Source organism: Dicentrarchus labrax, unplaced genomic scaffold, assembly GCF_905237075.1.
Source record: "Dicentrarchus labrax unplaced genomic scaffold, dlabrax2021, whole genome shotgun sequence".
Lineage (NCBI taxonomy): Eukaryota > Metazoa > Chordata > Actinopteri > Moronidae > Dicentrarchus > Dicentrarchus labrax.
Genome location: NW_026136707.1, coordinates 1,098,818 through 1,121,085, shown reverse-complemented (window position 1 = coordinate 1,121,085; position 22,268 = coordinate 1,098,818). Strand labels below are relative to the sequence as shown.

The 22,268-nt window shown below is 41.3% G+C and overlaps 1 protein-coding gene across 1 annotated transcript in view; it reads left to right on the top strand.

The window, feature by feature from the left end:
- bmper (BMP binding endothelial regulator) overlaps nucleotides 1–22,068 on the top strand; it is a 31,622-nt gene extending 9,554 nt beyond the window's left edge. Inside the window, exons 3-16 of the mRNA XM_051406579.1 lie at nucleotides 7,413–7,512; nucleotides 11,540–11,622; nucleotides 12,143–12,233; nucleotides 12,759–12,841; nucleotides 13,699–13,798; nucleotides 14,189–14,298; nucleotides 14,519–14,653; nucleotides 14,831–14,935; nucleotides 18,045–18,090; nucleotides 18,836–19,005; nucleotides 19,284–19,485; nucleotides 19,782–20,124; nucleotides 20,487–20,617; nucleotides 20,860–22,068. Of these exons, the coding sequence (XP_051262539.1) occupies nucleotides 7,413–7,512; nucleotides 11,540–11,622; nucleotides 12,143–12,233; nucleotides 12,759–12,841; nucleotides 13,699–13,798; nucleotides 14,189–14,298; nucleotides 14,519–14,653; nucleotides 14,831–14,935; nucleotides 18,045–18,090; nucleotides 18,836–19,005; nucleotides 19,284–19,485; nucleotides 19,782–20,124; nucleotides 20,487–20,617; nucleotides 20,860–21,041 (1,881 nt within the window). The 3' untranslated portion in view covers nucleotides 21,042–22,068. The remainder of the gene's footprint in view (nucleotides 1–7,412; nucleotides 7,513–11,539; nucleotides 11,623–12,142; nucleotides 12,234–12,758; nucleotides 12,842–13,698; nucleotides 13,799–14,188; nucleotides 14,299–14,518; nucleotides 14,654–14,830; nucleotides 14,936–18,044; nucleotides 18,091–18,835; nucleotides 19,006–19,283; nucleotides 19,486–19,781; nucleotides 20,125–20,486; nucleotides 20,618–20,859) is intronic.
- Nucleotides 22,069–22,268: the final 200 nt, after the last annotated feature.

The following is a 22,268-nucleotide window of genomic DNA, read 5'->3' as shown; positions in this document are numbered from 1 at the left end:
TCGATTATTTTCATTAATTGATTTGTTTTCTGGTCCAGAAAATGTCAGGAAATGGTGACAAATGTTGATCACTGTTTCCCAAAGCCCAAGGTGACATCAGCAAATATCTTGTTTTGTCCAATGAGAACTTGTGCATTCATATTCAACAATTTAATATTTACGTTACATCCAAAGTCAATGTTCAAAGCAGGAAGTAGTGTGTCCTATATGTGGTGAGGTAGAAAGTTAAGGTTGATTTACAGTTTGAGCCTTAGTGACCTACGCAAGTGACCTACGCCATTGTAAACACCTAGCCAAAACGCTATTGGTAGTGGGATTCCTATGTCACTGTGTTGAAGTAGTAATTCTGAAAAGACGAGGGCATGCGAGGGGACAGACAAGAGCAGCGGACCAATCACAGTTGTGTAGTGTAGTAACATTTCTGGGAAGGTGGACAGCGTAGGCTACGAAGCCCCTCCATACACACAGCCCCAATTCTACGCTGACGGTATGAACCAGGCTTTAGAGTGTGTAGGTCGGGCGGTCCCGTAACATAGCTGCAATTAATGTTCTCTTTAAAAAAAAAAAAAACTCAAGCCACAATCTTTCTCTGACCTTCTTCACTGAGTGTTTCATTTGCCTCGGGCTAGCCATACCTCAACCAGTTGCCATAACCACAATCTGTTGCTGACCCAAACTGTAGCTGCTATGTTTGAAAATCTAATAAAATAAATATCCATATGATCGGGATCACAACAGAAAGATGAGACTCTGTGGATTTATGCTGTACACACTGATTAATATGTAGGATTAGTATGTGATGGGAGTCACATGAGAGAGCAATACAATGACACCTGACCCCTCAGTGTGAACGCAAAAAAAAAAGTTCACGTGAAATGATTCTGGAGAGGAGCTTTGATTGGCTGGAATCAACTGATGGCTGGTCTTAGTTTTTGGAAACAGAATCAGAAAGAAAAGATGCACATGCAGAAATCTGTTTGACTTTTGACAGCTGGTAAAAGAAATAAGCTTTCTGCGGTGTCAGAGAACACTGATTGTTCAATTGTTCAACTTAAGATTGAACTTTCCAGAAAGAGATGATAAATCTTTCAATTAAATAAAATAAAAATGTGAGCAACGTATGAATCTTTATAACCTCCAAACAGACATTTAATCTGCTGCTGTCATCCTGCCGGGAATTAATATGAGTTTAATATCAGAAAGAGCCTCCATTCCCTCATTTCCAGCGTTACAAACAGCACGCATCAGTGAGGAGGTCAAAGGTCAAAGGTCTGAGGTCGTAGCAGTGTGTTAATCGATCAAACAAACATTCCAGATGAACTACACATAGAAGTTGTGGAGTCGAGGAGTTTTACACTCAGTAGCTGTGATCGATCTGAGAGCAAGGTCAAAGGTCGTTTCCTGTCAGAGTCTCAACTCAAACAGTAGCCGATCAATACAGGAGGGGCAAAGTTGACCAGACTACCACCTGATAACGCTGAACCAACAGCAGCTCCACATACAGGTCGATGGCGTCATATCCCCCTTTGTGCAGCATTGTGGTTTTTTACCTTTAAGATCTTGGTTGTTTTTAACTATATATTTTAACCAGACATCAGACGTCTGGATCTTAAGTTATCAGAGAAACAAGCCGAGCTAACATTAACAGCAGCTCGGCTTTGTCAACCGTACAGTATCGGACAAACAGTGATTTTTAAGATGAAACTTCTTTACTTATTTACATTTTTATTTTTTATCTATTTGTTTTTCGGAGAGGAGGAGACCTCATTTTCTACGTTAAAGTTTGGAATTAGATGATTTTGATAACCGTAAAGCTTCTTAAGAAGATATAAAAGGCTAAAACTGGAATTTAAGAACCCAAAATGTATTTTTTATGTTTATCCAAACTATATTTGCAGCCATCCTGCTCAAAGTAAATTCAACAAATCAGCCCTCGTGTTTGTGTCGGACCAGCTGGGGGCAACGTCATTACTCTCCTTTAGTGAAGACGTACGTAGACGTTCAGCTCTCCTCCGGCAGAAAAGACGACTTGTTGAAACTGTTTTGGGAAACCGGTTCCCATCGGCATCTCTCTCCTCCCGTCTCGTCCCTGAGCTACTGTGGCTCCTGCTCTCTGCTGGGGGGTCGTGACCTGTTTGTTTTGGAGGAAAGGTGAAAGGTGGAAGGTCACAGTGGCAAAGAGGGTTAAGGTTTGGGGTGATCGGGAGGGGTGACGTCCAAGGGCTTAAGTGGGCCTTTAAGTTGAGAGCTCCTCTCCTGCGCTGACAGACCCTGACTGATCTCTCTATCCTTCACCATGACAGAGAGAAAGCATGAAAAGAAAGAGTGGAGGGGCGGGGGGGTTAGACAGAAGCTTTCAATATGGAGGAAACATCTCAAAAATAGAGGAGAGATTGAATTGGAGAGGAAAATGTAAAAAGTGTGAGAGTAAGAAAGAGTACGGGGCATAACGTTTAGTGAAGCTTGTGAAACAGGAAAGCAAAACAAGAGAAACGGGTTGCAGACAGACGGAGAGAAAGTGATGGATGATGGAAGAAAGATAAGGGCAGCATTTGAGTGATGATGAGGAGAAGGAGTGAGGAAGAAAAAGCACAGAGGAGGGGAAATGGTGAACACTGTCGCCTCCTAGTGGCAGAACAGCCCGTTGTCACATAAACAAGGACTTTTTATCCGTTCAAGGAGAAGAAAAAAAACCTTTAATGTTGATAAAATGTCAGAGAAGTTAGATGTAAACTATTTAACTTTCTTATTATTTTAGTGATCAGTTTGCTCTGAGAATTTATGAAATTGTTCATGTCGTCTTTTTGCAATTTCTGCCCAAGATTATGATGAGTAGTAAATATATGGAATCTGAAGTAAAAAAGGTAAAAACGTACAAAAAGTTAAAAGATGTTTAAATAACATCAGCATGTATCAATGATACGTATTGCCATTACATAAAAAACTCTTTTTTGATGTGCAACCGTTAAATTCTTGGCACCACAGAATCTGAAGGAATAAGTATCCATATTGGTATTTAAAACCTCCGTTTTTATGATTTTTTCTTCCCAGTGAATGTAGAAAGATTTAAGAGCTCCTCTTTTCTTCTGCTTCCTTCAGGAAACATTTTCTGAAGGTTTATGGACCCAGAAAGGATTCCTCCCCGGTTATTTAAACCGACAGTAAAGTGCAGTCACATGCTGAGTTTTATCTTCTGCACTTTACTGATCTGAGTTTGATATTTCTAACATATCTTCTCACCAAAAAAAAAAAACATCTTCATTTATTATTTATTTTTAATCTGTGGTTTCATGAAGATGTCAAAAGCAGACAAAATAAGCATATAATGTCCAGTTGACAGTTAAAGCTCATAAAATTGGTCAATAATGGAATTACTGTAGTTGACCTTAACCTTCAACAATTAGGTTAGAAATGATTGAATTGAACTGATTGAATTTAAAATGCTGCGGATGCAATCTGATTACGTTTTAAGATATTTTTGTCTCACACACTGAAACCTCGTGTCTCCGTGATGCTCAGCAGCTCACTACATGTGTTCTCATACTTTATCATTGTCGGGAGAAAACCTTTTAACTACAAATCTTCAGCTTTCCACCAGATTACTATTAATAAGACTGCTACTTTTTGTGGTGAAGTTCAAAGAAATAAAAACACACTGAATCTGGACAAGTTGAACGCACTAATTAATTCACTTTGAGTTGAGATCCTTGTATCTCCATACAGTAACGTAACACAAACACAAAGATCACACACACTTTCTCTTTGTCTGACACACACACACACACACACACACACTTACGAGCATACCAACGCTCTTTATCCCTTTTTGTGTGTGTGTGTGTGTGTGTGTGTGTTGGGGGGGTCGTCACCCTCAGCGACAGACAGCCGTTCGGTCGGCCAGCCTTGGTGCCGCGGTGGTATGTCGAGTGTTTATAAGGCGTGGTGACCCGTTGTGACCTTTGACCCCGAGACAAGAAGGGTGGGAGGTGGTGGGAGGGGTCACATGTACTAACACCACTTTGTGCTAATGGATAACAGAGAGAGACGAGAGAGAGAGAGAGAGAGAGAGAGAAGGACATGACCTTGGCGACCAAATTGTCTGAGGTTCTTTAAAGGACCACTCCAGTGTTTTTTTGTACTTTACATAACATAACATTATGAACATCATGCATTCATTGGTTTCTGTTACATTAGTGTTACAGTATGTGGTAATGCAGTTGAGACTTTACAATGAAACTTTAAGAAGCAGTAATGCAGACTTGATGTTCTCTGTGTTGGACGACGACAGAACTCAAGCAAGTTTCAAGAGTCTACTAATAGATTTATTATATTAAGGGCTCATAGGTCAAAGTGGCCAAATCTTCTTTTTTTTTCTTAATATAATTATTATTTTCTTCCATATACAAACCCACACACACACCGATATCAGATAGTACAAATAAAATGAAACATTTTTCTGTGTGTGTTTACAGTGCCCTTTCAGGAAAAGTCTACATTTCCATCTTTAATGATATTCATTTAAGGCTCTCAGAGTTGACACTTTGCACAGGAAGCCAGTAAATGAAAGGAACTTGGGATCCTAGAAACCATTTTGCATCTTAACAATACAAACAGGCCCACCGTTAAGTTTCAGTTTTGGCCCTCCGAGGGAAAAAGTTTAGGCACCCCTGATTTACAGGATTGAATGACAGCCTGGAGAGAAAAATACACAAATCGTGCTTACTGGTATGGTCCTTTAAAACCCAGGAACTACAGAGTCAGGGACTTCCGTGCATTGTCAAGAACCAATGAATTTAAGACAAATTTGATTAATTAAAAATTTACAATTTTCTAAGCAAATGAAATCTGAGACAGCAACACAGCATTGTTTGATATAATTTACTGTTTTTTTTTTTGTTAGGGCTTGTTTTCTTGCATTAGTATAAATCTGGAATGAATCATCTATCACATAAAGTTACGTTCAAGCCTTTGGTTCTTTTGCTCACTCTTGCTTTCGCTCCTTTTGGGGGATATTGGCAGCTGTCAGATCACCATCGATAACATCATAATAAATCTCAAACTAAAGTCCTGACATCTACACTGCAACGAGCTCTTGCATGTCGTCAGAATGATGCTATTAACATGTTGTAGCAGCGTGAGGCTTGTGTTTGACCGGTCAGTAATGTTCCACACTGCACACTCTAACCTGATAGTTCATGAACCATCGGAAAGTCCAACCTCAGGAACTTCAGGAACCAAAACTTAATTCCTGTGGCTGAAATGCAGGTGCAGTTCCAGAGTTCCTGGAAAGGTTCCTGCTTGCTGAAGGGCAGATTGTTACCGATAAGTGGATACAGCAATCTATTAATCATCTCTTCTTCGCTTCCTGTTTCCATTTTACTGTCAACAATGTCGCACTGTTTGTTCTGATGGTTCAACCAGGAAAGTGTCTTTTGTTGCCTCAAGGAAAACTATCCCTCTAGCAGTCATTAGAAAAACAATTATCAATCAATCAGTTATATTATAGAAATAATTAAAAATTAAACAAACCAACAACTTAGAGAGAGTTATATATACTACTACTACTACTACTACTAAACTATTATATAATAGATACAGCTCTACCTGGGCCTTTGTACTTCCTGTTGCTTAAAGATGAAATTCATGTGACACTAACTGCTCTACTTGCCTGTTTCACAACATTTGCAGCTTCTTCCTGTGCTGTTCAATCAACCAGACTATCACCTCTGTGGTCTGGGTCCCCCTTGCCCTTCTGTTATTTATAAGCAGGAGTGTGATGGATGGTCCTGTGGTCAGTCAATCCTGTGGGTGGTTAATCCCACAAGTGTAGCAGAGATCCAAAATCTAATCCAGTTGGATTGAGAGACAGCTTTTTGTGATTTTAGACGTTCTAACACCTGAAATTGTCCTTACACAGAAAGTCATGCAGCCTGATACAACCTTTTTGTGTTCACATTAAAAGTTTCTGGTAGATTTCTGGCTGAAGCTGAATGTGCATAAGAAGATTCGGTCGTTTTTCTCTGTCCTTTATCTAATTTCTTTTCCCACTTGCTTATTTTATTTTCTCTATCCCCTCTTTCCATCTCTGTCCCTCCTCCTCTGTCATGACTTCATCTGTCCTCAGTGTGGTTGGGGTTTAGTTGGAGCGCTGCTGCTATATTAAACCACCCCGATTTATTTTCACCCTCCTTTGATCCGTCCTCGTTAGAGCCGCCTGCCGCAGTGCCACAGGGCCATGAGACCCGCCAGCCTGCACTTTATAAACCCTCTCAGTGTGTAAAATAAAACACACACACAGCGTGTGGATAAAATCAGCAATAAAAGCTGGGTGTGAAAGTCGAGCGGATTAAACAAACGCAGATTCTGTCCAGTCCCACGGTGCAGTTGGTGGTGATGACGGATACAATGTGCAGTGTTTGTGAAGGTGGCAGAAGGATTGTTGAGTTGGTGTGAAAATTCACAGCTTAACTGTGAAGATTGAGTCACTTTTTACTTAGAAACTCAAGCTGCAAATTTTCAAACCCTGATAGCAGAGCACAGAGGCTGTGTATCAGGTGAAAACTGTTTCGAGGCCAATTTTGGTGATTCCCTGCAATGTTAGCGGCGTGGCTCAAGGGTTGACAGTATCAACAAATACTGGATTAATGGCGTCAAATTAATTGCAATTCACCCCCCTAAGCCGGGGTGTAGTGGTTCCTGAAGAAGTGGGTATATTCTTAATTAGTAGATTAGTAATTAGAAGTATTTGTTATTCCATCCAAATTGTGCCTTCACCATCCTAGGATAAAACACGCAGCTTGCAGAACACAACTGAATGATGCAAATCAGAGGAGATTTATAGTGCAGACTTTAAAATAAGTACTCGAAATACCTGCGTATACTCAGTAAGGCTGCATTGCAATAACTTTAGTGATCTGACTTCTCATCTAGCGCCACCATCAGTCAAGATTTGTATTTGTCCAATACTTCGGTTTATGACAAATACCTGCAAAAATTGTCAATCAAAGCACAACCACACAGTCCCAAGAAAGCAAATGATCTGTTTTTGAATGTTAAACTCAAATGAAATAATGAATATTACCTTCCTACCCTTGTGTCTTTAACTTCAACTGAAGGCTAACTCCCTCCACTCTGGGTAAAATACAGCTGCCAGATAAAGTCTAAAATTCATGGTGGCCAAACTAAAACTTTGTGTCTTAGTTCACAAAAAACGTCCTTTTTAACTTCTTCTGGGGAAAATACTGAAGTTAAGGTATCTAGAAAATTGAAACTAAATGAAAATTGAGCATTAAGTTGTGTTGTTAACGTCATACAGTACATTGGAAAATATGACACACACAAATTGACTCTCTCCTCCTGTCCTCTCTCCCTTTCTCCCCTCTGTTCTCTCCCCCGCTCTCTCCCTGCTGCAGGAGGGGAAGGCAGACTGTAAACAGGAGAAATGTCCGCTGGTCTCTGAGGACTGTGCTCTGGTGGTGAAACAGACTGGAGCCTGCTGCGAGAGGTGTAAAGGTAAGACAGAACGGTGGACGGAAGGACAGAACCAGAGTAAGAGGACTGTGGAAACTATAAAAATCTTAATATTCATAGTTAAAAGTTTTATGAGCTTTACTGCTCTCGGATTCTCCAAACTGAACTCAGGGGAGGAAATGAACAGTTTGGGTCTTCTTTGGACGACACGTGACTTGTGCTTCTTCTACATTTTTGTCACTTTTATTAAAAGTGTTTTTTCGAGCATGATATTGCAGCAGTGATAATAATAATGAACCCTGCATGGTTTATTATAGGACAACCTGCAGCTGCACTGCATTAATAGGAGACTGTAATAACACAGCAGTACAAAAACATAGAGATGCTAACCAGAGCCTCTCCACACACACACACACACACACACACACACACACACACACACACCCACACCCCCACACACACACCACACACACCCCCCCACACACACACCCTTCAGGAACCACTTTATGTACAGTAACTAAATGGCCAGGCCTAAATATGACCTGTGGGAGTAAAGATATATTATTTACCTCACATATAGGCATTCTCTCTCTCTCTCTCTCTCTCTCTCTCTCTTTCTCTCTCACACACACACATACACACAGCTGCAGTGTGTGGAGACAGTGCGACTGCTAAAGGGGTTCACCGATAGGTTTACGGGCCACAGAAATACAGTCGCTTTTATGAGCCAGAAACTCCTCAATATACCTTCATCTCTTAGATCCTCATCCTGTCCTCACATAGGCTCTACTTACTGTTACAGGTTTATATACTCGTCTATATGCGTCTGAGAACCCCAACTCCCTAACCTAACATTAAAATGAATGATCCTAATCAAACTGAACAGTCTTAAACTAAACCAAGGCTCTATAGGGTTAAACAGAGTTAAACAAATGTTTAGAACAGAAACAAGGAAGCAACTCTCACATGTGGGGTTCTCTGCTTCATCTTCTCATATTTACAGGTGGTCATTATAAATATATGCAAGTCAAATGAATTTGTCTGTGTGAGCTGAAGCAGTTAAGGGATGTTGAAAATCCATCAAGCACTCGGTGGTGTCTAATCCTGATTGTAATCTTAACCCTGAAGTTAAAGTCTAACCATACAACATTATTTGGAGATGGGTTGAAATAAAACAGGAGCAAAAGTCACAGTGCAGTGTAAGATATTAATCAAATCCTCAAATTTGATTGAATAAAAGGCAACGGCAAACAGAAAACTCTAAAAGAACTGAGAGCTGCAGCCCACCTGCAGTTTTCTGGGAGTTTGTTCCAGATATGTGATATGTGGTGCATAAAAACTGAAAACTGCCTCTCCATATTTAACTCTAGAGACAGTAAGCAGATCTGTCCCAGACGACTTGAGCGGTGCAGATGGTTCATAACGTAGCAAGTTCAAAGTTCTAGATCTTGGTGCTTTTTAACTCTAGATTTGAACCTGATGAAGGATTTCAGTCATCGGATGTCTGGATCTTAAGTTATCAGAAGAAAAAGCTAACGTTAGCAGTTGCTCGGCTCGCAGCCCCTGCAGGACGTCCTTTACTGAATAGCATTAGAGAAACACAGATTTTTTAAGGTGGAACTGCTTTATTCTGTGTTTTTACTGGTTTTAATCAGTGGATCCGTTTGTTTTGGAGAGGAGGAGACATCTGTGGATAACTGAGCTCCCGGTAGAAACCTCCTGAACCATGAACGCAAGATATCCAGACTCCAATGATGGTGAAGACAACACCTCCCATGATCCCACGCTTCTTCACAGCGTCATCGTCATTCTGTGTATTTTTCTCCTGTTCCTGGAAACCACTGCTTTCCATTCATTTCTATATGATCTGAAAATCTATTAGTAGACTCTTAAAACTTGCTTGAAATCCAATGATCCTTTTAATACCTTCTTAATGAAACAATACTTTCAAATTTGCCACCAAAAACAGTGAAAGTGAATCTTTTAAGGCTGAAAATAGTTTTTATGAAATATTCTTTCTAGCCAGTAGAGGAGTTGCATTTTCTGTCACTTCGATTTTGGCTCCATCACTCAATAAATTCAAACTGTGAATCTCCTTAAACGGAGTGAGGAGCTACTAAAAAGTGCCCACTTTGCATGTTCCTGCTCTGTCTGTGCTCATGAAGCTATGTGATTATATGTGGTTCAATAGAAATATAAGAACACACACATACACACCTCCCAGCTGTCAGCAGGGGCGCAGCCCTTTTGTTTGCGGTTCAGTGTTTTACGACGCAGCACTTCGTTAAGAGCGATGGAACAAGCTCAGCCCGGACATGGAAAGCCCCTCATCGCCCCAGAAACGGTGTTAGTTTTCTATTGTGCGGTTGACCGGTGGCCACTGTGACCAAATTTAGGACCCCTCTGTGTCTTTTGGTTTGGAATACACCCCAACTCCTACATGTTATATCCCTGTTTTCACACTTTTATGAAATCATACACGCAGTTAAATAGACCCTCCACCAGACTCGGTCCGTTTATAGGGAACAATTTACTTTTGAAACGGCCTTAATTAACCAGTTTATGTTATGTAAGACTTATACTAAAACTATATATTATAACCAACCTTTGGACTCCAAAACTGGACCATAATTTAAGCAATGTGTCATTATTTTTCTTGAAGAGGTTCCCCTATCAATGATGGAGAACCAGAGGAAAGATGTGTTGTCATATTAATCATCATTAGTGAGGACTGAGTGTATGAACAGGATATGAGTCTCTGAGGGATCTCTCGCCTTATCATCTGATCTTTTTCTCTAAGATACTGGATGTCCTCTTCTGCAGTGATACAGTATCAGGGGGTTTGGTTTACACTGAGGAAAGCAGATCAATGGCTGTGATCAGGTTTCATTGTATGGAAAGTTAAACATTGATCTGAGACCACTTACGGTAAATGGGATGAAATGAATAGGCTATTCATTTAGTGCTGAGTGGACGGGTCAGTGGGTGTGGAGTTACTGAGCAGCTTGTTACATCCAAACACACTGAATTACTTGATACTAAAATTCTGCAGTGTTAAGAAAAACACTACCAGCTTTGAAAGAACAATCAGACTCGCCCCTAAAGGCTTAAAAGAACAGCTCTGACTCGCAGTATACTGCTGTTTGTACTTCTGTAGTACTGTGCACTTATTAATATTTCTATATTAAATGTGCTGTAAGTGAACTCAGCAACTTCCTGTCTGTTGTTGCAGTTAGCAGTCCCCTCCCTCTTCCCCGTGTCACCACACTGAAATTCTGCTGAATAAACCATACCATGGTTGAATAAAGTGCGGATACCAGAAAATGGATTTTCTGTAGAAAGGAGGGACTTGGAGATTCATGTTAGCAGTGATGGCAGTCAGAATTCAGAGCAATTTAGCACTTATTTTAACAAACAAGAACTATTGATTATAGCACCTTGAACAATTGATCAAATAATTGGTTAATCGTTTTATTAACCAGGGGTCAAATTCTGATATTTTCGGTTTTCTTTCACTCTCCCTGCTCTTGTTGACATTTCCAGAAGCCAGACAGGCAAAGTGGAAGTTTAAGCAGCTGAAGAGCCAGATATTCTTCTCAAGAGTTGGTGGAGACCAAAACAGCTATAATAAGAATGAATATTGGACTTATATCGATCTAGTGGCCAGAAACTTGACTCCAAATGAGGGCTTATGTTGCTCTGTGTCTGCTGCGTAAGTGTAAATCGGTAACTATTTGCTAACACATTCACCATATCAACATACAAGGTTGTATGTTGGTGTTATATGGAGTATGCCAAGTGGCAAAGACATTTTGTCAATGTTAAGATCATAATTTATTATTATCATTATTTTACAAACGATTAGGTAAATCTAAACACTTCTTTCTCTACTGAGGTTTTCAGGGTAATTAAGTTTTATTGGCATTTTGATTCAAAAACATGTTGCCAAAAAATATATAAAATAAAATGAATACATAAAAAAAGAAGTTAAAGTGAAGAATGCTCAGAACCAGAAAGAAACCGAAACACTGTATGAAAATTAAGAAAACTCTCTCTCTTTCTCTCTCAGGTTGCATGTTGGATGGACGATCTTATAACAGCTCAGTATCCTGGACCAGCGCCACCAAACCCTGCATAACCAGACGCTGTCAGGTGTGTGTGTATGTGTGTGTTAGCAGATGAGAGGTGAAGCGAGCAGACAGTGTTGTTTCAGCTCAGACGTCATGTGGAAACCTCTGACCTCATATCTGAAACAACTCAAACATGCTGTTGTTAGAGGAAGGTAAAGAAGACACAGGAGGAGTGGAAGAGAGGAACAAAAGGAAGGGCAGGGGAAGGGGAAGGAAGGAAGAGGAAAGGAAATAAGGAACAAACACAGAAAAGCAAGAAGTTAGAAAAGAAAGGGGGTAAAGGGAAAGTGGCACTAGCCAAGTAAGAAAGGAAAACCAGAAGGAGAAATGAGAAGATTGAAGCAAGGAGGAATGGAAATGGGAGGAAGCAAATGATGTAGAAGACTAAATACACTGAGGAGCAGAAGGAAGAACAGGAAGTGAGGAAGTAGGAAAGGTGGAAATTAAAGAGATAAAAAGAGATGAAGGAACAAAATGACATAAACATTTAAAAGAAAATTGTGTACAATCTTATTCAGTTATTTACCTCCTGGTTGTGACAGGAAGGAGTCATCACTGAGGCGGAGGTACAGTGTGTCGTCCACTGCAAGAACCCCAAAATCCACCCCAAGAAGTGTTGCCCCACCTGCCCCAGTGAGTACAAACCCAGCCTGAGTCACGTTTCTGTGGGTCTCCATATAGTCAAATACACCTGCTGATCATAATTAAATGCATAATTTTTGCTTTTATTTAAAATTACTGAATGCTTTTGGACTTCTAAGATAATAAAAGACAGTGTTCAATGTTTTTAATGAGTGGGTGGCCTCAGAAAGATGTATTCTGAATTAATTAAATTAACTACCCTCAGATTTCTGTACTGAGATGAAGCTTTCAGTCCAGTTTTGAGTCATTACTTTGTGTATTTTAGTGTTTTTAATGAGCTTTCTGACATTTATTAAACTGGATAAATAAATGAAATAAACATATAATGATACAAACATTTTTAAAAATATGATATTAAAGTCTATACATACCAACACAGATATTATAATGACAAAAACCTGATAAAACTGCTCTGTATTTGAGCCTTGGTATGGTTAGACTGTAGATATATGTAAGTGAAGAGGAATTAAACTGAACAAAAAGTGGTTAAAACGTTGTGTGGAACGTCTCCTGCAGGTTGTATCTTTGAGGGTCGCCTGTACAAAGAGAAGGAGGAGTTCAGTCCAGAAGGCAAACCCTGCATCAAGTGCACATGCACTGTGAGTACACACACACACACACACACACCTACGCTCACCCACACACTGTTGTGTTTACATGCTGACCTGTGTGTGAGTGTTTGTGAGCGGGGCCTCCGTCCTCTATATAAGTTCCTTTTGGAGTCTCATGGGAGTCACAAAGTTTTGGTTGGATCAACAATCCTCTACTTGATTTTTACCCCCTCCTTTCCTCCCTTATTCCTCCCTCTCTGTGTCCCCCTTTCTTCCTCTTCCTTCATCCCCCCCTCTCCTCCACCATTAGACAAACAAACCCTACAGGTAGGTCCATAAACACATTACAGCATTAATGTGCTTGCACCTTGTTGGGACGACCTGTAGGCTTGTTAACACATAGTCACACATACAGAGCTGGAATAGTTTGCCTCGCTGATACAGAAATATTGTGCATATACTTACTTATGTGCTCAAATCTGTTATTTCCTACTCTGTCTGTTTGAACATTCAAAGAAAAACGTATTCATGTGAAAAAGGAATATGACTATATTAGATTTTATTTAGTCAATGCACACAAACTGCAAAACTGAAAATATATTTTTTATTCAGGTGTTTTAGTTGAATTAAAGTCTAAATATAATATGATTTCCAAGTAAACCACCAAACCAATACATCCCAATTCCCAAATATTAACCAGACAACCAAACAAAAATTTTAAAACTCTGATCACTTGTGGAGAAATGTTACTATAAAACATGTGAACACCTCAATCAAACATTTTCTTTTTACTTACCTTCATTAATAATGTGCATGTAAATTCATGTTTATTGTTAGAATGTCCTCCAGGGTGAAAGTGAAGGACCGTCACATGTTAATTAAATAGTGTTTTGTTGTTGTTCCAGGGAGGGCGGACTCTCTGCATGAGGGAGGTGTGTCCTGTCCTTTCCTGTCCCGCCCACCTCAGCCACACCCCGCCTGGACAGTGCTGTCCCAGATGTCTCGGTAAAGACCAGTTATCACATTTCTGACCTGGAACCTGTGTGGAAGCTGATATAAAAGTTGAAGTTTCCTCTTTTTACATCTCCTCAACTTTAATTTCCATCTTTACACTGAAACCTCGTGCACACATGAAGAGTCAACAATTCGATGCAGCACACTAGAAAACCCTGATAACAGGTGTTCTCACTGACACTAATGAAGGTTCTGTGAATAATTCGCCTGAGAAATGTTTTCCGACAGTGTCTGAATGCACTGCACAGGGTGAAGAACAGCTGTAAGCAAATAACTGGAACGAGCTAAATTACCCAAAAAACGTCACCAAATAACTCATTCTTGAGTTTTAGTGTTTCTCTCTGTTTCTTATCTTTGACTCTCTTCCTCTTCCTCTCTCAGGTCAGAGGAAGGTGTTCGATCTTACTTTAGGAAGCTGTCTGTTCCACAGTGAAGTTTATGAGAACGGCACTTGCTTCCTACACGACAACTGCACCACCTGCACCTGCAAGGTACGGGCCTGCATGTCAAACAGTCCTTCATCATCATCATCATCATCATCATCATCATCATAGCAATAAAGACCATGTGTTTTTTTTATCTGCCGTATTTTAAGTTCATTCCACAACCCTACTGTACACTAAATCTGTGGACTTGAAATCACTTCTTTTCCGTGTTTTGTTTGTTTGACCATTGCTCCCTCTTCCCCCGCTGGGCCCTTCTTGTTCCCAGGATTCCACGGTGGTGTGCAAGAGGCGGTGCTCGCGCCCAGGGAGTTGCCACGGCGACGAGTGCTGCGAGGAGTGTCTGTCCTACGTGAAGGTGGAGGAAGTGAAGTACTGCAGAGTCCGGAACAAGATCTACAGGGTGAGAGACTGGGAGGGATGGAGGGATGGAGGGGAGGTGGATGAATGAACAGATACAGTAGATGGATGAATGGATATAGAGTATGGACAGATAGATGGGTGGATGGATGGATGGTGGTGGTGTATGTGTGTCTGGATGGTTGTATTCTGATCCTGCTGTGTGTCCTCTGTCCCGCAGGAAGGAGACATGTGGTCGTCCGTTAACTGCACTCTCTGTGCCTGCGTTAAAGGAAGCATCGAGTGTCGGCCCAAACAGTGTGTACCAATCACCAGCTGCCCCTCGGTGAGTGACAGGCCCGCCGGCCAATCACCAGCTTACCTCCCGTACGCAGGGTTTACATCAAGCTTTTCTCTGTCACTTTATCTGTTCTCTCTCTGTCTGTCTCATCTGTCTGACGCTCACACTTTACAGTCTGTGACTAACTGCATCATTTTCACTGCACATGTGTGACGTCTCAAAACAGCGACACTCCTCTGATTTACTGTTCCACTCAAATTCAACTGTTTCACCTAAAAGCAATTATCCTCTAATCTAAAACTACTATGATCAGATGTTCTTCTTAAAGTCTTAATGTTTAAGTATGTAATTTACAGTATATGCAGGGAATTTAGTAATTTAGTTAAAGATACGTATCATAAAAACTATATAAAACTGTATTTATAATACTCCAAATCAGCCAAGTAGTTGCTAAAATATTGTACCTGTACCTACTGTACCTAATTCATGCTAATTTGTCCAATATATAGAACATAAAACTTTGGGGTACTCAACATTTCCAGGTTCACAATGGAGCACTATGGGCGAAAAAGTAAAAAGACTATTATTTATAAAAATAATACATCACATTTTAGCATCCTTGTGCAATTCAAGTAAGTTTGATACTTGTGATTAGGAGATAAGACAGATTGATATAACACATTTGTCAGATTTATGACTTGCTAAAAGACACACAGGCCGTATCGAACCCGTCACTTTCCAGCACTTTCCTAGAACAGTGAGGTTTCTCCTCTGCAACAGTAAAACACCCTTTTAGCACATTAGCGATGTTACGCGCAGCTGAAGCATGGCGTTAGCTGTCACACACTCTGGGAACTGCTGGCAGGAGGAAGGTTTGTGCTGCGTTCACCTGTCGCAGAGGCCGCTCTGGGGTCATCTGTCGGCCGCTGTGTGATGGAGTGGATTCTTCGCATACCGCCGGCCGCAGGCGGTCACGCAGTCAAAGCCGGCGTCAGCGATAGTCCAAGTTCACACGCTTCCAGCGGTTACAACAAGCCCTCACCTGTTGTTTGTGGTCAGAACAGGCGGCTGCTGGGTGATGTAGGTGGTCTGCAGTGAGTCCTGTCTCCAGTGAAAACTAATCTTTCTCACATCTGGAGACCTTGAAATAAAGCATTTATATTTATAATAATTTATGGCTGTTTAATTGCTGGAGATTTTTGATGGCAAATTGGGAATTTACTTCATCTTTACAACCATGTGACAAATGTGTTTTTATGCAACACGGTGTAACGTTGCATTCGTGTCATGATGATGAAGCAGGAGAAGAGGATGCCCATGCTGGAGTCGTTACACTGATTGCTACACTTAACCTTTTCGCACCTTAAAACGCGATGGATCAGAATACCAGTAAAGAACTGTGAAAGTCTCAGGGTGTCACACTGAATTCTTATAGCATCATATCACTGACACATACGGGCAGAGGCTGTGAGGTAAAACCACCAGTGTTAGTGTATCATCAGTGTGTCACATCTGTGTAACTGAATATGAAGTGATAGCTAGTTGGAAACCTCCTGGCCTCAACCTGCTGAGTGCACTCAGTCTTTTTGATGCCCTCAGATGGCCATGTTGTTTCTACAGTAGCCCAGAATGTACAAACCAAACACTGGCTGTAGATAGGGGCGTCCAGTGTGAACCTAATTCCTGCAGCTTGGGCATCAGATGTATAGTGTACTTTACTTACAGGTTCCTCGTGGAAGCAAACACGCCTGTCGCACTCTTTCAGAACAGGCAAACATTTTAAAGTGAAAGACTAATGTTTCCTCTACATCGATGTGTAAAAGCAACTCACACACCTGTCCCGAGCTATCATGAGTGGTGGAGAGGTCACCACAGCCCACCTAAACCCTCTAAACACACACACACACACACACACACACACACACACACACACACACACACACACACACACACACACACACACACACACACACACACACACACACACTCTCCCATGCTGTCATCCTGCGGTCAGCGGCAGGTCGGCAGAGTGTGTGCGTCCCCTTGGAGACAGTGTGTCTCCAAACAGCCTTTTGTCTGTGTGACGTTTGACTGACAGCAAAGAAGAGGTTCCCTATATTTAGGCCCCTGAAAACCAATCTCTGTCACTGTGTGTGTGTGTGAGAGAGAGAGAGAAAGAGAGTGTGTGTCCTCAGTTTGTCAAAAAGGCAGCCCTCTTCAAAGAGAGAGATTGCCCTTTGTGCAGAGGTTAGGACTCTGGAGTGTGTATTGAGTGTACGGAGAACGTCTGTATGTGATGACAGACATGTGGTGTGTGAGAGAGAGAGAGAGAGAGGGGTGTGAGAGAGAGAGAGAGAGAGAGAGAGAGAGAGAGAGAGAGAGAGAGAGAGAGACGGGAAAAAGAGTGTGTGTTTGCGCCAATGAAGGGCTTCCCTGAGGCAACGAAAAGCTAAGTGTGTGAAAGAGTCCTCTGATCTGCACCTCTGATGGAAGTTGAAACATACTGCACGCACACACACACACACACACAGAGTTTCCTGTTACAGTTCAGCGGTTGAAGCTGGAGTATCGGTGTCTTTGTGGTCGTCCTGGTTTGACTGTGAACTTGTCAAAGTGGGAACTTTTCTTCCGTTTCTATCGTTCATTTAATTTATTTTCCATCTGAATGACAGCATGAAAACAGAACTGTCACCTTTGTTACTTCTGCCAACGAAATGTGGAAAAATGTAACCATTAACAGTTTGTCTCCAAAAGTCTGGTTGATCTTTGGTGGACGTCAAGCAGATTCTTTAGCTCTTAACCGTCATTTTGAATGTTTAGGTTTATTTGCAGCTGGAAAATCCTGGAAAAGTGTTTCATTTCATGTCAGATGCTATTTTTGTCAGTAAATCAAATCCAGAGGATGAAAAAATTAAGACCTGTCTTTTTTTTGGCTCTTTCTTTTTTGCTTTCTTTGTCCTTCACACTTTAAATCCTTTATCCATCACAGACTGATAACCTGACTGTAATCAGATTCACATAGCAGCTATGAAGAAATAAAACATTCATTGTAAGATATGTGACGTGCATGATGTGATGTTTAATGTAATGTTTAGACACATTCTATATTTTATTATAAATGACTAACACTGTGTCTCTGCCCCGTCTCTTGCAGAATAAGATCCTCAACAGGACTGGCTGCTGTCCAGTTTGCACTGAAAGTGAGTAAGTCCTTCTAAACCCTCCAGCTTCCTCTTTTCTAGAGAATTACACATCCTTAAATAATAAAAGAAGAATTTGAGGCCCTAAAATAAAATTTAAAAAAAAATCTATTTTGATGCATTTGTGAAATCACATATTGATTCAGTGATATTTAGTAAGGTAATAAAAATAAAGTAAAATCTAGGAATCATCCTTCTTGAAGTTAATGAAAACAAATCTGAGTCCAGCCTCCGCAGCTTCAGCTGAGCATTTCCCATGAACTTCAGTCCAGACTGTGGTTTGCCCTGAGGTCATTTTACTTTGGTTTTTGGCTGCGACCTGCAGCAAAAGTCAACAAAAGTGGCTGTAAATGTACCATTTCAGGACTACAAAGACTCCATAAAACTCACTTCTGCATAATGTAGAGTTTAGTTCAGTGGGTAAAGCAGACGTTTTACTACACCACAGATCCACTTCTGAGTGAGTCAGATTAGTGCCTCATATTTCACCATTTATCATTAATTATCCTTTTGCTGCTGGCTGTCAGGCATCAACATGTGTCCTTTTTAATCTCTTGCATCTCAGGTTTTCTGTTTGATATCCTGGAACGACAGAAACATACATTTTTATGTGTCCCACTGCTGGTATTTTAAGCATCTAAGAATAACTTCTCTTTATGAACTTTATTTTGGTCGTTCTCTCTCTCTGAATTCTGTATTTACTCAATCTTTACTCCTCTTTCTCTTTGCTTCTATTCCTCTGCAGAACCGGGTGTATGCACAGTCTTTGGCGACCCTCACTACAACACCTTCGATGGCAGGACCTTTAACTTTCAGGGAACCTGTCAGTACGTACTGACTCGTGATTGTGGCAGTGCCCCCTCTGGAGGACCGGGAAATAACATCAACATCAACAGCCCAGACTCCAGCTTCATGGTAGGACGGAAGTTTAGGACATTTTACATCCTTTAAAGGAAGACACTGACATTTTCAGTCAGATGAGAAAGGAATATTTACATTTAAATTGTGCATAGAGAGATTGCTCTGGGCTGTGTTTAGCCTATCTTAGCACAAAACTTCATAATGGCAACATGCTAAACAGATTGTACGCCAGTCTCTCTGCACCCAACTGTTGTTGGTTGGCTGCAAAAGCTCTGTTCTGTGCACAAATGTTTGCATTGTTTCCTGACCTGTATTTTCCATTTCTTTACCAGGTGTTAGTGAAGAACGACGCCCGGCGGACTCGATCCTTCTCCTGGACTCAGTCTGTAGAGATTAGGCTGGGAGGTTTGATCCTCAGTCTCCACCAGCACCTGACGGTCCGGAGGAACGGCACCCGCATCGCCCTGCCCTACCACGGCCCCGGGGTGCACATCGACCTGGACGGATACCTGCTCAAACTGACCACCATCGCAGGTCAGCATGCAAAACTCTTTTTCATTCCTTTAGTATGAAGTCTCACAGACTTGAAAAAGATTCTGTCAATGGGATTGCTCATTATCAATGTATTACTGCTTATTAGTGCCATACACTAATATTTCTGCATTTTTGTATCCATATTTCTAAAAGATGCTGCAACCATAATAAGTTACATCTCTTGATCTTTCACCTTTAAAACCAACAAAATGCACTTACCTCTGTTTGATTTGTTGGAGAAAGAAGTATTACCTCAAGGAATTACCAGTCTTAAACTCCTCCACCTCTCCCTACAGGTCTTGAGATCACATGGGACGGCGACAGTTTCGTGGAAGTTGTGGCTGCTCCCCACCTGCGCGGACGGCTCTGCGGCCTTTGTGGCAACTACAACGGCCACAAGCGCGACGACACCATGGGAGGTGATGGCCAGTTCAAGTTCGATGTGGATGATTTTGCAGAGTCGTGGCGAGTCGAGGGAAACGAGGTTTGCTCACAGCAGCCTCCGCCTCGCCGGCCGGCGTCCTTCCTTTGCCCCGGCAGCGTTAAAGTCAAGTTCCGCGCTCACAGGGAGTGCCAGAAGATAAAGTCGTGGGAGTTTCAGAAGTGCCACCGTGTGGTTGACTTTGCACCTTTCTACAGGTTAGAGGACAGAGTCTCACTCTGAGTGTACTCATTCTTTTAATACCAAAAGATGACATAATAATTAACCCATGTCCAATGAAGTGTTTCAAGTTCACATTTTATAAATCTTGCTCGTTTTAAGGTTCACAACTTAATAGTAGTCCTAAAAGAACCTTCAAGGGCCACTTTATTGATTTATGGAATTTGACATAAATCATTTATGATATAAGCACTATCTACACATTTCAGCCCATTGACTTGTCAACTCTCCCTACTCATCCTAACCTTACCTCTAACCCAGGGCCTGTACCTAAAAGTATCATTTTCTGCAAGTGAAGTACAGAAGTCTGACATATCATTTATTGTCCTGCTCTCTGTAGGTCGTGTGTGACGGACATGTGTGAGTGTCCGGTCCATAAAAACTGCTACTGTGAGTCCTTCATCGCCTACAGCCGAGCCTGCGAGAGGGAGGGAGTACCCGTCCTCTGGAGGCCCGACACCGCCTGTATGGGTGAGTGACAGCGCTCGTGACCTAACTGCATTTCAATTGCATAATTTGAAGTTATCTTTTTTGCTTGTAGTATTTATTTATGTGTGTTAATGTCTGTTATGGTGAACTGTCTCTTAAACATCTATCATAAGCTGATTTTGTGAAATGAAGACTTGAATTTTGATGATCATTAGTCCATCAAATCTAGATCAACTTAATTATAATTGAATGTTTAAACTTTACCGTCTCTTCCCTCCCTTCAGCCACCCAGTGTAAACACGGCGCTGTGTACGACACATGCGGACCGGGCTGCACCAAAACCTGCGACAACTGGAACGAGATCGGACCGTGCCACAAGCCCTGCGTGGCCGGCTGCCACTGCCCCGCCAACCTGGTGCTGTTCCAGGGACGCTGCATCAAACCCATAGCCTGCCCTGGACGGTGACCCTTGTGACCCAGGTGGGAGGGAGGGGACGGGGCTAGGTTAGGGTCATTTATAGTAACATAATTAGGGGGCCAAACAAGCCGAGAAGAGTTTGGGAGGACGCAAAAGTCGACAGATCAGATGCAACAAGGTACTCAGGGTCCATATCTTCACAAAGAAGCGTTGCAGTGACTTGGACGTTAGAGATACAAGCTACGGTGATGGACCAGAGGGACACTTGCTGGATGGGAGGCTGAACCTCGCCACCACATTCAGCTTCTTCCTTGTGCCTCTTGTAATACCATGTACTGTCACAATACCACCACCACCAGAGGTGCTATTTCCAGTCTTGTAGAGGAAGAACTGAACTCCCAAGAGAAAACTCAGGAGCCCCACTTTCTGAGACTTCACTGTCTCCACCACCTGAGGAACGTTTGTCCACGCCTTGGACCCTCAGGAAACAATTTGGCCCAGTGGACTCTTGTCTGAGCCAACATGGCGCCTAAATTTCTCTCACAAACATTTTAAAGTGGGAAACTGAGCATTTGCATATGGAATAAGGAGATTCAGAGTGGAGGAACTCTCTGATGCATCATATCAAACTGCCCTCGTGATCTCTATTCCATCATTTCATACTGTAAGCTAGCCAGATTTATATGAAAGACAGACAGCTTTTATATTATTATTGTTCTAATTATTATTAATATTATTATTATTATTTGTTGTTGATGTTGTTTAATTTATATATCGGTCAAATGACATGTCGTAGCAAGAGCCAGAATCATGAATATAATTGCGTTATAAATGATTTAAAGGGAAACAAAAGCTATTTATGTATTTGTTGTGTACTTTTGTGTTACTGTTTGAAGAGAAATGCCCAAATGTGACTCAGTTGTTGCACCATCGCAGGGAAAAAGTACTGTATTGTGTTGTGCTCCGTGTACAGGTTGTTGTGGTTCGTATCAAACTGAAGGTGTTCATCAAAGCATATGGTTCACTTGACGATAATTATTTAAAGACCAGCAATATAATCTTTTATCGAAGTTCATTTCTGACTGCTGTCTTTACTTTCCTAAATGTTAAAACCTGTGAAACACTTTCCCCCAGAGTATTATTTTGAAGTTGCCAGCCTCCTCCAGCCTTTTAGATCATATTCATTATGGATATGTGAACAGTGAATACATCAAAAGAAAGAACAGCAACTCTATTTTTATACACAAAAAAACATTTTATTCTAACTTCTAACTT